The sequence below is a fragment of the Anoplopoma fimbria genome, chromosome 17, assembly GCF_027596085.1.
Source record: "Anoplopoma fimbria isolate UVic2021 breed Golden Eagle Sablefish chromosome 17, Afim_UVic_2022, whole genome shotgun sequence".
Taxonomy (NCBI): Eukaryota; Metazoa; Chordata; class Actinopteri; order Perciformes; family Anoplopomatidae; genus Anoplopoma; species Anoplopoma fimbria.
In genome coordinates this window covers 29,847,741-29,864,353 of record NC_072465.1, presented here as the reverse complement: position 1 = coordinate 29,864,353, position 16,613 = coordinate 29,847,741, and the positions used below count along the sequence as shown (strand labels likewise).

The 16,613-nt window shown below is 39.9% G+C and overlaps 1 protein-coding gene across 1 annotated transcript in view; it reads right to left on the bottom strand.

The window, feature by feature from the left end:
* The window catches only part of si:dkey-49n23.1 (semaphorin-3D), a 78,758-nt gene that overhangs the window by 40,573 nt on the left and 21,572 nt on the right, over positions 1-16,613 (bottom strand). The window contains exons 2-3 of the mRNA XM_054616362.1: positions 15,671-15,748; positions 6,767-6,989 (exon numbers count right to left, since the gene is read on the bottom strand). Coding sequence (XP_054472337.1) covers positions 6,767-6,902 — 136 coding nt within the window. The 5' untranslated portion in view covers positions 6,903-6,989; positions 15,671-15,748. The remainder of the gene's footprint in view (positions 1-6,766; positions 6,990-15,670; positions 15,749-16,613) is intronic.

The following is a 16,613-nucleotide window of genomic DNA, read 5'->3' as shown; positions in this document are numbered from 1 at the left end:
TCATTAACCTCAGGAAACCCCTTGACATGTCAACCTTTCCTCCTTCCTTTCCTCCTTCCTTCCTTCCTTCTTGTCTCTCCTTGCCCTCTTTGAGTGACACCTTAGCCTCTCCTTCATTTGTCTTAAAGTTTGACTTCATCGTCTCGCCTCTCCTCCTAAATCTACCTGCTTTATTCAGGAAAGGGTCAAAGGTCACGGTTCACTGCATGACACCACAAGGTACGGGCAACACCTCCCGGGAGGCTGCAATTACACACACACACACACACACACACACACACACACACACACACACACACACACACACACACACACACACACACACACACACACACACAGGTCACATTACAGTAAGTATGTGAGCATAACCTCTCTCTGTTTTTCTTACTCATTTTGTTTTCTTACTCTCACACACACACTTACACAACCACATGACACAACACACACACACACACACACACACAACTGACACACTACACACACACACACACACACACACACACACACTGACACAACTACATACACACACACACACACACACACACACACACACACACACACACACACTGACACAACTACATACACACACACACACACACACACACACACACACACACACACACACACTTATTTGGTGTTTGTTGTCATTCTGAATGACTTAAATCAGTTTGCACAGAGTTTATCCAATTATGGAAAGAACGACAAATTTAGTGACATGTGTGCTGCAGATGTGTGCGTATGGCAATCAGTGTGTGTGTGTGTGTGTGTGTGTGTGTGTGTGTGTGTGTGTGTGTGTGTGTGTGTGGGCAGCTGTCAAAATGATAATTGGATATTTGTACGTATGTAGAGTACATGAGAATGTCAGTTCATGTTTTTATATCTGTCTGAGTGAGCAGCTATCAAAATAATGAGTGTGACAGAGATAACACACAGCCGACACACCTATCAGTGTGTGTGTGTGTGTGTGTGTATCCCAGATGAGGTCATCGTGTTTTCGTTGGATTTATTCCACGTCAGCGTCAAACAGCAGGAAGAACTCTTGTCAAATAAGTTAAATGTTCTCTGAACCACCCTGAAACAATAAACCAGGTACCCAACACACACATACACACTTATACACATACTTATACACACATACACACTTATACATTGTCAAAACACACAACACCGTTCTGAACTCCTTGCATGAGAACAATCCCTGATGTGTGACTTTGAAAAGCTGCATTGGCGTTTGTTTTAATCGCCTTGAGCTCCAGACGGGTGGAGACACGTTGACGATTTCACAACTACTGGAAAGTTTTGGAAAGGTTAAGAAGTACTGAGTCGATATCAAAGGCGGGGACAAAGACAGAACAAACAACTGATATTTTGTGTGTGTTGATCAATAAATATGAGCTCAGTCAGTCACATGGTCTCATTGAAGCAGCTGAGCCAATCACAGTGAAGCATGGAGACAACAGCTCAAACAGAAGCCTTTATATGAATCCTTTTTCAGTCTTAATTCTCTGGTCTTAAACTGTCACATCGTGTCGTTACAATACGCACAAGAATGCATTTCAAGAATAAAATCTGCACAGAAAGTTGTGCCGTGCGCCCATGAGCAAGACTCCAAACCCTCATCAACACATGTAACACTTTAAACAGAGATAACTGTTATATTCTCTGGAAGGAGAACACGCTCCTCCTCTCTCCTCCTCAGTGACTCACAGCTCAGAGAGTACAGTATGTTTTTAATCACTTGTCTTTTATGTGATGTCATCGCATTAATGTTTTTGTTTTTTTTGGTTTATTTTTATCCTATCGATTGTTTTTATTGTTTCATCTTTTGTACTGTTTTATTAGGGTTTAATCCTTCCCTTACTTTGTCTTCCATTGTTGGGCTTTCTTTTGGTTAATTGTCTTGCTTTTGCTGCCTTGTCTGTCAAAGCACTTTGTAAACTCTGTTTTAAAAAGTGTTATATAAATAAAGTTATTATTATTTATTATTATTATTATTACAGTATGTTTGCAATTTCAAGGAGCCAGGATTTAAATTTGACACCAATGTAACATCTGAAGTTCACATATTTTATGCAGGATTAATATTCCAGAGAGAAAGTGGACAACAAAATATAAAGACATGTGGAATTAAGACCCTTAAACCCGGAGCTAGAACTACAAATATTCTGAGAGCACCACCGTGTTGTTTTATTGTGAAATGTTTTTCAGCTCCTTTGATGCTTTTTAAAGCCACAAAGCTGCATAAAGTCTCCACACACACAAATACTCACATGAACATAAGTGCACCTGCATGTGTTTAACGGCGTTATCACGTTCATATCCAGGATTTATATTGTATGAGGTTAACAGGCGCAGAATGTGGAATGTGAAAGACAACACTGGAGTCTGAGTTGATGGATGTTTGTCAGAAGAAAGTTACAGGTAACATTTTATCATCAAACATCTGGTAGCAGCCTCTGCTTTTGTCTGTTTACTTTTGGTACAATGATGTGCATGCATACACGTACACACACACACACCTACACACACCTACACACACCTACACACCTACACACACACACCACACACACACACACACACACACCTACACACACCACACACACACCTACACATACACACACACACCTACACACACACACACACACACACACCACACACACCTACACACACACCTACACACACACACACACACACACACACACACACACACACACACACACACACACACACACACACACACACACACACACACACACACACACACACACACACACACACACACACTCCTGCTCAGGTTAAAGGCTAACAGTGTGTCTCCCTGCAGGATGAGGGCTGGTCTCTCTGGATTCCTGCTCAGGTCAAACACTGGGTCAGCTGTGACGCACACACTCTCTCCCTCAGTGTGTGTGTGTGTGTGTGTGTGTGTGTGTGTGTGTGTGTGTGTGTGTGTGTGTGTGTGTGTGTGTGTGTTCGTTACCCCTGAAGCTCCTGTCTGAGTATCTAGCTTATAAAATCTTAATGTCTCTATAATGTTGATCCTGCAGCTACGAAAAGTCTTTCTTCATTAAAACTGGAATTCACTGCTTCATTTAACAACCATGTAAACCACTGAGCTGCTACTGTTAGTAACACACACACACACACACACACACACACACACACACACACACACACACACACACACACACACACACACACACACACACACGTCAGAGACATGACATCATGAGATCTACTCCAGAATCCTGACTATTTAAGGAAAATGGAAATTAAGAGGAGGTCACCTGCTCTCGAGGGAAAACAATTAACATATTTGAGATTTGTAGAAGAAAACCAAACTTCTTGGAGGTTCATCACACAAACACGTGTTGCATTATTCAAGACTCCAAGATTGAACTGGCAGCTGAAGATAACAAATGTCTTGAAGGTGTTACCTGATAAATGAGACATCTGGAATTTTCCATTTGACGTAATGCTGCTGCCATAAATAGCAGTTTTATCTCTGCTTTTGGTCTCCACCACCTCCTCAAGGAAATATCTGTGAGTCAGTCTGTCTGACTGCAGGACTTCAGGGAAGTCTGATTGTTAAAACTAAAATATGATTGTGCGAGAAAATAATCAAAGGAAGCAAATGGAAATGACTCAAATGTATATTATGAAAGTATGTTTATACTAAAGATCTCATTGTTTTAGCTTCTATGTCTGGAAAAAAACATGAACTTTTTCATCTAGAACTAAAGTCTACAGCTTCATATGATTGCTTAATGTAATGAAATGAGATTTTAACTTTCAGTACTTTCTGTTTCACCCATCGTTTCAGTAACAGTCATGCAGTGTCTTGTTTGACCTCCATAATCCGGTCACGTCACATTTATTCCAAAGCCCCCCCACTCACTTGGACACCAAACCTGGATTGTAAAGAACAACACAGTCGCTGCTTCACTGATTCCCTTCATCCATCCAGTAATTCATTCATTCAGCCGACTGCTCGCTCCACAAACATCTCAGTGACCGTCACACAGTGGAACCGGCCTCCCTGAACTAATTGCTGCTGAACAGGAAACAGTTGTCGTCTCGTGGAGTTGCTGGTTGCCAAGCGGGAAGCAAGCATTCGGAAAGCAAACGTCGTTTTAGAGTGATTGGAAGTGGGCAGATGAGTTCCGTGGTGATTTAAGAGTTTTAAGAGTGCACTCTTATTGTGAAGAGCAAATACACACAAAAGAAAACTTTATGTGTTGGATGAGATTGAAGAAAATTGTGTTTATGAAGTTAAAATGTTAATATTTGATTTGGCAGCAGTGGTCCACTGCATCATAGAGACATTGAAATATAAACAGTACAGTACTTTGAACAGTTGGACATCGACACGTTTTGGCGCTATTTTAAGGGATTGCCTCCACACGGCTCTCAACATGGCGAAGACTGCATCATGTGCAGATTTAAAGCCCTCTGTGGCAAATTTGTAATTTGTGATTTTGGGCTATACAAAATAAACTGAACTGAATTGAACTGCTAGAAAGCTAATGTTGAGCTATGTGTTAGGTAGCTACTATAGTAAGCTAAGGCATTGAGCAAACATAATGCTGCAAAGCTTTCTGATTTACATTCCACTAAAACACAAGCTGCATACCGTCAAAATGCTTTAGCTTAACTTACACAAAATGCTTTAGCTTAACTTACACAAAATGCTTTAGCTTAACTGACATAAATATAGTAAGCATAAAACTGACTTTTGGACAAAATGCTTTTTTGGCATCTTGAGTTTTTAGACATCTTGACTTTTCAGGATCCTAGAGTTTTATTCCTGCTGATGTCTCACTTTTGTCTTCTTAAAGGCCACGATTTTCATTTCAGCAGCTAATAAAAACTCTGGGTTCTTTACCCTGTTGATAGCTCATCCCACCACACATCAGCTTTCAGGCATTCTGCTGTTTGCTAGCAGATGAAAGTGACAAGGATGCAACTTGACACAATACAAAGTCAGTGGAGGGAGATGAATTTACTCTATAGAGAACCTTTAACGTCCAGTAACAGAGACGATAAGTCTGACCTTAAATAACCTTAAGTCTGGACATCCATGATGACAGTTCACCGCAGGTATTTAATCTAATTGAGGTTGTTTTAAACATTTATGGGCACCATGACACCCATCAACACAGCCTCACCTCCCATGTTGTTAATCTGTTAACGTCCCACTTTATTCCTTCCTGCTGCTTTAATCAAGTGTTTAACTGTAGGAAAGAGCATCTGCTGCTGACGTTAACCGAGACCTCAATGTTCTCCAAGAAACAAAGAAAGTTTTACAGCATGTTGGAGGACGATATTTCCACCGTTACAGCAGCCAACAGACTGCTTTGAAGGCTGTGTGAAGGAGACATTACTTCACTGATCGTTATGACAGTGTTTCAAGGTTCTCTCAATCTCCGACAGCAAAACGTCTACTGAGAAAACGACTTTACCGCTAAAGACCTCAAACTGGATACAGACTTCCCTTTAATCAGTAACTTAATCTAGTTTGGACTGCTCTTTTATTGCAGTGTTAGAAGGTGGAAGTAAAAGAATGAAAGTCGGATGTTCTCATGTGAAATCAGTCAAAGAAAGCGACATATGTTGGACAGACGGTTCTGTCTCTGCTTCTGTTTTTCAGTTTTAGCTTCTCTCTCTCTGCTGGGAAAAAATCTGCCACAAATGAAAGAAACTCCCAAAATTGAGCACAAACCACCTGAAAAGCTCCACATCTCCTCTCTCTCAGAGGAAAGCTATGACGAATGACATTCACGATTAATGTCAAAGTTTAAATGGGGCGCAGAACATATAAATTAGCCATAATGTGTTTGAATGGGTGAGGTTGTAGTTAAGAAGTAAGAATAAGATTTAACTTTCAGGCCCAAACCAGCAGGTTTCTATTGACTGATTGACTGATTGACCTCCTACAATATAAATCCTGAATATGGACGGGATAACACCGTTAATTGACTGATTTCCCACAGTTTTGTCTGTGGTCATTAAACTAGACTATCTAGACTATAAAAAAAATGGTTCTGCTTGTTGCCAATCACTATAAGAGTTATTGGATTTAATGGGATGTGTGATTGGCCCACTACCGCAGCAGCTACAACCCATACAGCTGGGACTGCCTGCTTGCACATAAGAAGCCAGCAGCCAGCCAGCAAGCAGCCAGCCAGCCAGCCAGCCAGCCAGCCAGCAGCCAGCCAGCCAGCCAGCCAGCAGCCAGCCAGCAGCCAGCCAGCAGCCAGCCAGCAGCCAGTCAGCAAGCAGCCAGCTAGCAGCCAGCGAGACATACAGCTTCCATTTAATTGATTGGTATCGAATGAAGTACTCTTTTGGTATGGATTGCACTTTAAGTATACTGGTATTGGTACTAGTATAGTAAACAGGGTCCAAAAGTCAACATTGACTTATTTTAAGTTACATAAGTACGTCACTTAAAGCACTTAGCTTACGTCACGTGCATAACGTAGGCCAATAACTTGAAGTTACGTAACAAACTAACTAACCCAAACCATGATCCAAAGGGATCCTAAATTGATGCCAAGCAGTCCTGACCAAGCGTCAGTATGTGACGAGTTGGGAAATAGAAAAGATTGCATGCACACTTACTAAAACTCACATGTACCGGTACAGGCACGCAGGGAACGCAATACATTTCTATTGTTGTTTTCATGCATCATCAGCAGCTGGTGGCAAAAAGATGCAACGCAGGATTTAAACATTTCCTGTTCTCCTCTCCTGAAGCGTTTCTTACCTGAGTGGGAGAGCTGCAGTCGTGGCCCGGTTTGCTTCCAGGCTTTGGCGTCTTCCGGCTGCAGCCACAGCAGCGGGAGGAGACACAGCATCAGTATCTGAGGAGGCTTCACCACTCTGGCTCCTGGTTCTGTCATCTCTGAACGACCTTCACTGATTCACTGTCGTAGAGAGATGGATGGAAGAAGGTCAACTGGTACCATCACAGTCTGAGCTGCAGCTGACTGGAGGAGAAATTAAAAAAGAGGGAGATCGAGAGAGACAAATGTTATGTTAGATATGTTTTACCACACTTTGATTTAACTGACAGCAGCACGTCTCTATGCAACGTGATCTCATCCCTACTCGTCATATTTCTCCACTTCAGTTTTCATGTCGTTCATGTCGTTAACATGCAAAGATCGCAGATAATGTCATGAAACTGTGGCGGTTAGATTCAGGCAACAAAACCACTTCATTAGGGAAAGAAAAAACATCATGGCTTGGCTTGAAATAAGAACCCTTGTAATGTTACGTAAGCTACAGACGTAACATCCAATGAGGCAGTTGCATTGCGTCACATGACTTCATCGTCGTCAGTAAAAATCACTCAACTTTTGGTTTCTCACAGGATGCGAACGCCGGCCACCTGAGTTTTTTTGTTCGTCCCAGCGACCAAATAGAGGACTTTCTTTGTATTGTATTGTCATGAAATTTGTTTCTGACATTCATGCTCCCCTCAGGATGAATTCTAATTACTCTGGTGATCCCATAGCATTTCTGCAAAACTCATCAGTCTCAGCTACAGTTTGTGTAATTAGCAGATGCAAACATGCAAAACTAAGATGGTTGCCATTGATAGCCATTGCCGTTTGTGAGCATGTTAGCATGCTGACGTTAGCATTTGGCTCAAAGCACCACTGTGACTAAATGCAACCTCAACAGAGCTGAAGACTCTTGATTTGTTTAAAAACCTTCCTCAGAAGAAATGTCTTTACTCGCTAAATACCGTTTCAGCAAGATCAGACATTCACCAACTTTTCTTTACAATTTCTGTGTGTGCAAATTGGGAAATTTAAGCTGTTTACATTCTTCTTGGAAGAGACCAGATTCCAATTAAAGGGGCTTACCAGCCTTTTAAATCAGACTGGAAGTCTTTTGGCAGCTTTAGCAATATATCCTGAGGTCCCACTTACAAAACAGCGAGCACATTCACTCTCATACACTCAGAAACATAGACAGAGTGAATTAGAGAGAGACCAGAGCTCCAGTTAGACCATAAATAACGTGACAGATCCCTGAAGACAACCTGAGCTTTTACCTTTTTGTTTGCTGAAACTTTTAACTCAGTGAGAAAAGCAAGTCATCAGCGTAAAACTATAACTTTCATCATATGTATTAAATAACCATGGTATGAGTTTGTGGTAAACAGACTCCTGAATAAAACACATTAAGCAGTAATTCAATTCAAACTCTAACTGGGAACAAATACGTTTCGGGAGATATCAAGAACGAATCACTGCACATTTGTGGAACAAACGTATTCCCTCTGCACCTTGTAATGTGTCCTCAGCATGCTGGTGGATACCTGAATACATCTCTGGTAGACAGGAACATGTGCAGCTGAACTGGGTGTGTGAATGTGGGAAACGTAGTTCACGAGGGAAACGAGGCAATTCATCATTTTCTAAGAGTTTGGTTTGAGAAATGAAAAGAGAAAGTAGCTGCTGAGAGAGGGAAGACAGTTAGCTTGTGAGCTAGCGTTAATGCTTAGCCCTTTTCCTCCTCACATCGACTACATATGAGAGAGATGACCAGAATGAAAGGTTTGAGTCTGGTTGTGGTACTTTTGTGTTTCCTTATGGTCATCTTATGTGTTGTTTTGGTCCATTTTCATCTCTTTATTTGTCGCTTTGCACCTCTTTGTAGTAGTTTTTTTTGTATTGTTGCAGTAATATTGTGTCTACTTTTGGTTGTTTGGCGTCTGAAGTAGTTTTGCTTCTCTTGGTTGTTGTTTTTTCGCCTCTTTCTGCATCTATCTTTTGTTGCTTTGCACCTTTTTGTAATAGTTATGTTCATCTTTGTAGAAGTATAGTGTCTCTTTGTGGTCCGTTTGCATCTCTTTTTTATTGCTATGCACCTCTTTGAAGTAGTTTTACCTCTGTTGTCATTTTGTGACTCTTTGTGGTCATTTTGTATCTCTTTGCAGTCGTTCTTTGCCTCTTTGTAGTAGTTTTGTGGATCTTTGTCATCATTTTGCGTCACTTTGTGTCTGTGAATCTGCAGTAGCCTACTTTTACATTCCTTTCACCTCAAACAGAGGCTCTGACCCCACAGACCTCCTGACCTCTTTGGACCTCTTTGGACCCCTTTGGACCCGTGTCCAGTAGTCCTGTTCCACCCGTGAGGACAACATAACATTCGGTCGTGTTGAAAAGTCTCTGAAGTGCAACATCACTTCTCTCTACTGCAACTATAGACTGACCATGAATCTGTTTCAGGTGGCAGGGTAACATGCTGATCCGAACATAAAGTTCCAGGACAAACTGACCATGTTTTCACATGATAATTCATCACCATCCATCATGGCGGCCGGCTGGCTTGCATCATGTCAGCAGGTTTTAAAGAGCTCAACAGGTTGGAGAGACGCCTGCTGAGAGAGCGAAGACAGTCAGAGAGGTTTAACTTCAAACTCTTAACTCGAAATCCAGAACACCTCAGATAAGATTTGATGAGATCTCTGCATTGCATCAATAAGAAGGCATTTTGTTTTCCAAGTCAGAGTCTCTTATTTCCTTCTGTTGTGTTCTGTTATTATTGTGGGAAAATGAGGACGAGTCTCAAAGCCTTAATGCTTCTAACAGACTTCAAAACATCGTACATGACTCATAACTTAATAACAGTCTTTAATATCCTCTACCTTTTACCCACTTAATGGTAAACTGGGGATAAAAGCCTTCCAAATTAAAAGCATTCCCTTGTAATTCCTGGTGATGACAGATTATCCTCTGCTCTGTTATTTTCATAAACAGTCCTCTGAGAGATGAACAAAAGAGGAATCGTTCAGTTTGTTTCGTGTGTTAGAAGGAAGTCAAAATAAAACGTATTTACTGGGTGAAACAAACAGACAGACAGAAAGAAGAGGAGGCATAAAATACATTGAGTCTTGTTTATGTGCAGTGACGCGCAAACAACTTTGAATAAACAGTTTTTCAATCCAAACATAGGTAGAATTGTCACAAAACCCAGAATTGTGGCTGTGAAATAACAAATGACGGCCATCCTCATGTAAATATGTAACCAATAATTAAAATGTTTGCGTTCAGGATATAACTGCAGACAGCTGAACTCCAGTGTGACGACATCATGTGCTTCACATCATCATTGTTCCAAACGACCTCCTCAGACCCGTCAACACGGAGACGGACGAGAGACAAACTGTCTCTTCCTCTGTGCTCATGTGTGTGTGTGTGTGTGTGTGTGTGTGTGTGTGTGTGTGTGTGTGTGTGTGTGTGTGTGTGTGTGTGTGTGTGTGTGTGTGTGTGTGTGTGTGTGTCTGTCCTTTCTCTGAAGTGTGTTGACAAGAGTTTTTAAATAAATCCCTGAAGGAAACTCATCGTTTGTTTTTCTTTGTCTGTTGGTTTGATTTTTAAACACGCACATATCTCTGGATGAGGACACAAAAATAGACAGTTTACATTCCCCTAAAGTGAGAAATTGTGAAAAAAAAGTTTATTTTGTCCGATCAAGAAGCATGATTAACTCTTTACAATTGCTCACCTCTTCAAAGAATAAAAATGACTCATTCAAAAGGTTGTCAACACTCGCATTTTAACCAAAATATGGTGAAATATTGAACTTCCTTTTTAGCGGTTTATATATAGTTGATCATTTGTCTGCCAAAAAATGTCGTGAAGCCCAAGTTGTGACGTTCAAATAACTGTTTTTTGTCTGACCATCTGTCCAAAATCAACAAAAACTGGCATTTGAGAAACTGGCATTGACATTTTTTACAAAACAATATATATATATATATATATATATATATATATATTATATATTTTAAACTTTAACAAAACAGGATACACCTGGAAGAAGCCAGGAGAGCAACAGTGACTAGCTGTCCTCCCCAGAAACTGGCACAGTGAAATGATTCCACCAACATGAGGTTCTAGGATCTTGGCGGCGTAAGCTCATTAGCTTAGCTCGGTCGCTAACGGAACAAAATGTTCACGCAGACGTATTTGTACCAGTTACGCATGTCTTTTAACAATCTGTGACAATTTATACTCCGACAGAGGCGGCTAAATACAAGTGTGAGAATGCTAAGAAAATTCAGGAGATCCCTGAATGAAAGAAAAAATGTAGATATTGGAGATATCATAGGAACCGTTGTTTGAGGATCTTTGTCACCGCTGGAATGTATTTTAACTACTGTGATACGTCACCTTTGTTTCACCTTTAAAACACTCTGAACGATATCTTTTCCTCCTCTTCACCAAAAACTCTCACAGCTGAAGCTCTGGAAGAGTTCCCTTTCCCACAAGTACATAAACACAACATGATTTATGCACTTTCAGAATTATGAATTATCTAAAATGATCTAAAAAGATAAAAATCACATCCGATGCTCAGAGACGAAAAGTTAAGTTACAAACAATTTACAACAAGAGGCGTCCTGATGAAGTTTTCCACACGAGGAGAGGAGGTGGATGACATTGTTAAGGGAAACGGTTCCCATGGTTATCAGCTCGTACCCATCTTTATTTCCTCTTCCTGTTGCACCGCGGGGGGGCGGGGCTAAACAATGAGTAAACAAGCTGCTCTCTGGACCTCCATCATTTTCATACACGTTTAAATGTGTTGAGGAACGGCACGATTACAGATTTTATATTATTCTTCCTGTTTTGTTGCTGATGCAGACAAACTAAAAGATTAGAGGATGGAGTTATTTAAATACAGAGAATAAAACAGTCATTCCTGCATCACAGTGACCTTCTAATCTCCATCCTCTAACACACCATCCTGAAATAGACTGTTTTTGTTTAGACCCTTTGTGTGGAGCTTCCTATGTTAGTGGAGGGAAACGTTTGTTTGAATAAGGAGTGAATAAAAAGTCAAAAATGGACTTCCTAAATATGGAAAATATCAAAGTTGCTGACATTTCAAGCTTCAAATAGGAAGGTGTAAAAGTTTTAGAGAGTTCTGTGTTGCAGGTTCAAAGATGTGCTGCTGTTTAAAACACACTATGGACCTGCTCTGTAAAATCACAGCCTCCGAATACTTCAGATGCTTTCTCTGACCTCCGTCTCCCCGGAGAAGATAAAAATCCAACGTTTTCTCGCTGCAGCAGCTCGAGGGATTAAATCTTTTTATTGTGTTTACAGGAGGACGAGGTGAAAATGTGGCCGGCCACTCAAGGGGAAGCTGAAGAATCTCATTTTTACTACGCAACATGATTGACTGGATTCCATTACTCCCTTCGCATTCTTCTTCTACCTTTTCTTGTTTAATCTCTTTTATTAATAACTTCATGTGTCCTCCTCCTCATTGCTCCCTTCTTCTCTGTTTCTCCCTCAGTCTTCCTCTCGTGTCTGTGATTTGATGATATATATTTCTCAGTGTCCAGAGGAGTTGACAGCTTTACGACTCTCTCCTCCAACACTCTAATCCTCACCATGATTTAATAACTCATCTCCCTCCATCCGTCGTTCCCCGCTGAGCCCTGCTGTCATCTTATCACTTTAACATGAAGTCCAGTTAATATCTCTGTCTATTTAAATCTTAAGTCTTTTTTCCTGATCAATAATCTCTCCTTTAACCTAACTCTTGGTTATGTGTGTTCCTCACTGAGCTGTGTGTCCACTCAATAAAGACAGCAGACGTTTAACTGGAAACATGGAAACTAAATGACTACAAATTAAACCATTTATATCATCGTTCCTATTAAAACAATCCTTTTGGTTCATTCAATAATAAACTTCAATGAAAGCTTGGAAAATCACCATATATATATATATATATTTGACTATTTTTACCAGCGATCCAAAACTAAAACTATTCAAACTATTATAGACGACTGAGAGAGCAGCAAGTATTCCGATTAAAGAAAATGGAATTTCTTGCACTTTCTAAAGAAAATGATTTATCGTCAAAATTATCGCAGATTATTTTTCTGTAGATTAACTAATAGATTAATCAACTAATCATTCCTGCCAGGGTGAGAGACATAACTAAATTTGTTGTTTAAATGTATCAACAAAATATATAAATTTAGTTTGCATCAAAGGACTGGAAATAGAAATGCTGTTATTAAAGTTTAAATCTCTTTATGTGAACTGGAATAACCACCAGATGATTTCATATTTTTCACATGAAACATGTCACAGCAGTAAAATATGTTGTGTAATAATGTTCAGACCTACTTTCTCAGGAGGAGGAATACACACATTCTGACAACATGTGAGAGTCATCAGGTGGATGGAGATGATGAAAGAGAGACAGTAAATCTTTTTCTGACGTTCAAACATTTGTTCTTTTCACGCAACTGTTTTTGATTTCTTTCTTGAAGTTTTTACAGACTTTCACTGATGCACGCAGATGTTGAGCCAAAGAACAGATTGTAGAAATCAATTTCATATTCACGGTATCACATAATCCTGCAACATCTTCATATTGCTGCTCTTCTGTTCAAACTTTCCTTTGAGGCACCAAAACATTTCTCCAGAGAGATGATGCAACAAGATCACTGCAAAGCGTACCTGAAGCAGGAAGTGATGTCACAAAGGGAACTTCTTCTGATTTGTTTCATGTAAAAACATGTTCCACACAGACGGACACAAGTGTGAAACTTTAGCAGTTCAGGGACGTTAATGAACCCTCTGGTGTCAGTGTCACACATTCATGATGAATAACAATGACTTCTTTACTCTGAGGAGGAAATGACTGGAGCATTCTTGACTCAGACTCATAAAGAGGCTCATTTAGATGGAATTTATTGCAGCAGGAATAGAAATATATTCTGCAGCAGAGACTGACTCTGTAGAGGAAACGGACCGGCTGATGGTGAATTAACACTCAATAAAAACACAATATCTAAAGTACTTAGGAGTTACTGGCATACAATTAAAATACATTGTTACTCATGGGTGGATTGTGAGACAACCGGCACAGGGTTAGGGTTAGACAAAGGCTCCCCAAAGACCTACAGAGGAGCAGGACTCAGACGTTATAGTGGTTTATCCTTTTGTTACTGTTTTGTGTCTCTTTGTGGTCTTTTTGTTTCACTTTGTGATTTATTTTTGTCCCTTGTGTCTGTTTGTGGACGTTTTGCGTCTGTTTGTCCAACATTTTTCATCTATTTATAGTTGTTTGGAGACCACACGAGAGCGGGATGGCTGGCTAGTTAGCTAGATAGGTTAACGTTAGCTTGTCCTTCTCCAGAGCGGCATAGAATGAGGCTGAGGGACGATATGTTCATCATGTTCTGCTTTACTGCTGGTTTTCTAGTTCCTCAAAACCCCTCGAAAAAGAACATTTGAGATGCAGCTTTTTTCATTTATGCTCCTAAACTGTGGAACCACTTACCCCAAAAACATCATATAGTCCTTGTAGTTGTGTTGTATCCGTTTGTAGTTGTTTTGAGTCTCTTTGTAGTTGTGTTGTATCTGTTTGTAGTCGTTTCTCATCTCTTTGTAGTTGCATTGTGTATTATTGGTGTTGTTTTGGTCTCTTTGTGGTCATTTTGTGTCTCTTTGTCATTGATTTGTGTCTTTTGTCACTCGTTGGTGTTGTTTTGGTTCTCTGTCGTCATTTTGTTCTATTGTGGTTTTGTGTGTCTCTTAAATCTCTACATATCTCAATGGAGTCTGGTCTATGAGGCTGTCAAAATCAATGATTTCAGATTATTGTTAGATGAGAGATCCTCCAGTGTTTCATTAGTGAGTCATACATGAGAACATATTCTAACAAACCAGATGGGATAAACTTTTGCATTAATATGAAAACATGCCCGCTGCTCTTGCCATGATTTAATAGTTTAGTTTTGGGGTTTATCTCCAATCCTGAATCTGTTTCATTCCATTGCCTCCTGAAGTTACAGAAATTGATCGTCCGGTCTTTTTCACGTCTCTGTGACTTCAGCGTCCTCCAGGAAGACGTCAGACTCTCCACAGGAAACCAAAACAACATTCTTGAATCCAGGACAAAAGTGTGAGCGATGGTGAAACACTCTTCTGGAATTTAACAAAATTACATTTGCTTTTACCAGAAGCTGAAACTAAAAAAGATATCTTTTTTCTTTTTCCAACATAAGTAAACAAACTCCTCAACGATAAATACACGATGACATGATGATAAATACATTGTAAATAAAAGTCTCTTTCTGTTTTATCTTTATTCTGTTGTCTAACCTCTCTTAGTACTCTCTTGATAACTACTGTACACGAGACCAGAAAGGTGATTAATGAGAACCAAAGTGAAACCAGAACTCCTGGATTCTGTTCAAAACAACACGGTGAGACGGTCTGAAAAGGTCTCAGTCTGGTTCCAGCTGGCTCTGATTCAGGTATGTTAGTATTGCATGAATTGAAAAAAAGTTAAAGAACTATTTTGTTTGCTGGAAGAAGAGCTACAGAAGCTGGAGGAAGACTGTCTGGTTAGGACTTCAGCAACACTGTTCAGCTTCATTATTCCACAGTTCATAAACATGAACAGAAAAGTATGAAGAGGTTAAACGAACACACCGGCTTCTTTTTCAGATGAAAGACTTTTGAGGTTGAGTGAAAGTCACACAGCGACACAAGTCCATGTCTCGTTTTTTCCAGAGGGACGACTCGAGCCGAGAGTCAAGACAAACAAACAGCGCTGTGGGAACTGAACTGCTCTGGACAAAAGGATTCTGGGAAGAGGAAACCGTCGTCCTCACCTCTCTGTGATGACCGCCTCTCTCTCTCTATCTGACCAGGGCCTCGAGGAAATATCCGCTCTCTGTCTCTGGAGGATTCTGGGAAGAGGAAGAAAAGGCTGATGTCATTGGCTTCCAGATGGCAGCGTCAGGAAAGAGAAGGATAGGAAACGGGCCTCTGGATTCTTACACAACTGATACTAACATATCATTCAAGTTAGTCATATATTATGACGCTTTCTTCGACCGAAAAAAGACTTGTTGTTACAGTTATTCATCTTTCAGATAGACACACATGTGAAGCGCAGACTATTTACACAGTTTAATGTTAACCATCACAGTGTGAAATAAAGTTTTGCTGACAATTGTTATCTGCCAATATTCATTAAAATATTAATTTATGCTTTTTTAGTCTCTGATCTCTGATAATGTTACATTGTAAACAACCAATCTGTGTTTAAATCAACAGGAGGAGAGCTAGTAACGTTAGCAGCACCGCTAACGGCTAACAGACGGAGGTTCAGTTCAGTTACATTATGATGCGTTCAGGCTCTGTTCAGTGAAAATGAGTATTGGTTGAAGGTAAATTATAACGTTATCATGATGTGTTCACATTAATATAAAATAGATATTAGAGATGAATTATGATGTTTAACTTCCTAACACTAGCTCTAAGATTATAATACATCATTAAGACTAATAATGACAAGATGTTTTATCAATAGAATTATCATTTGAATTGTGTGTTTTTTATGCAAATCACCACTAAAGATGATTATACAAAAGTTAAAGGATAATATTTCGGTACGGTATTTTGGTACAGAAGTGAAAAAAGATATTCTGGAGCCTTGTAGACCAGCTACTTTAACAAAACAAAACAACAAAAATACTCTGATTTAATAAATCAAATGAGAAGTAGGCTTATTTTCTCATAGAATTCTGTACAATCAAAATAAAATAAAGT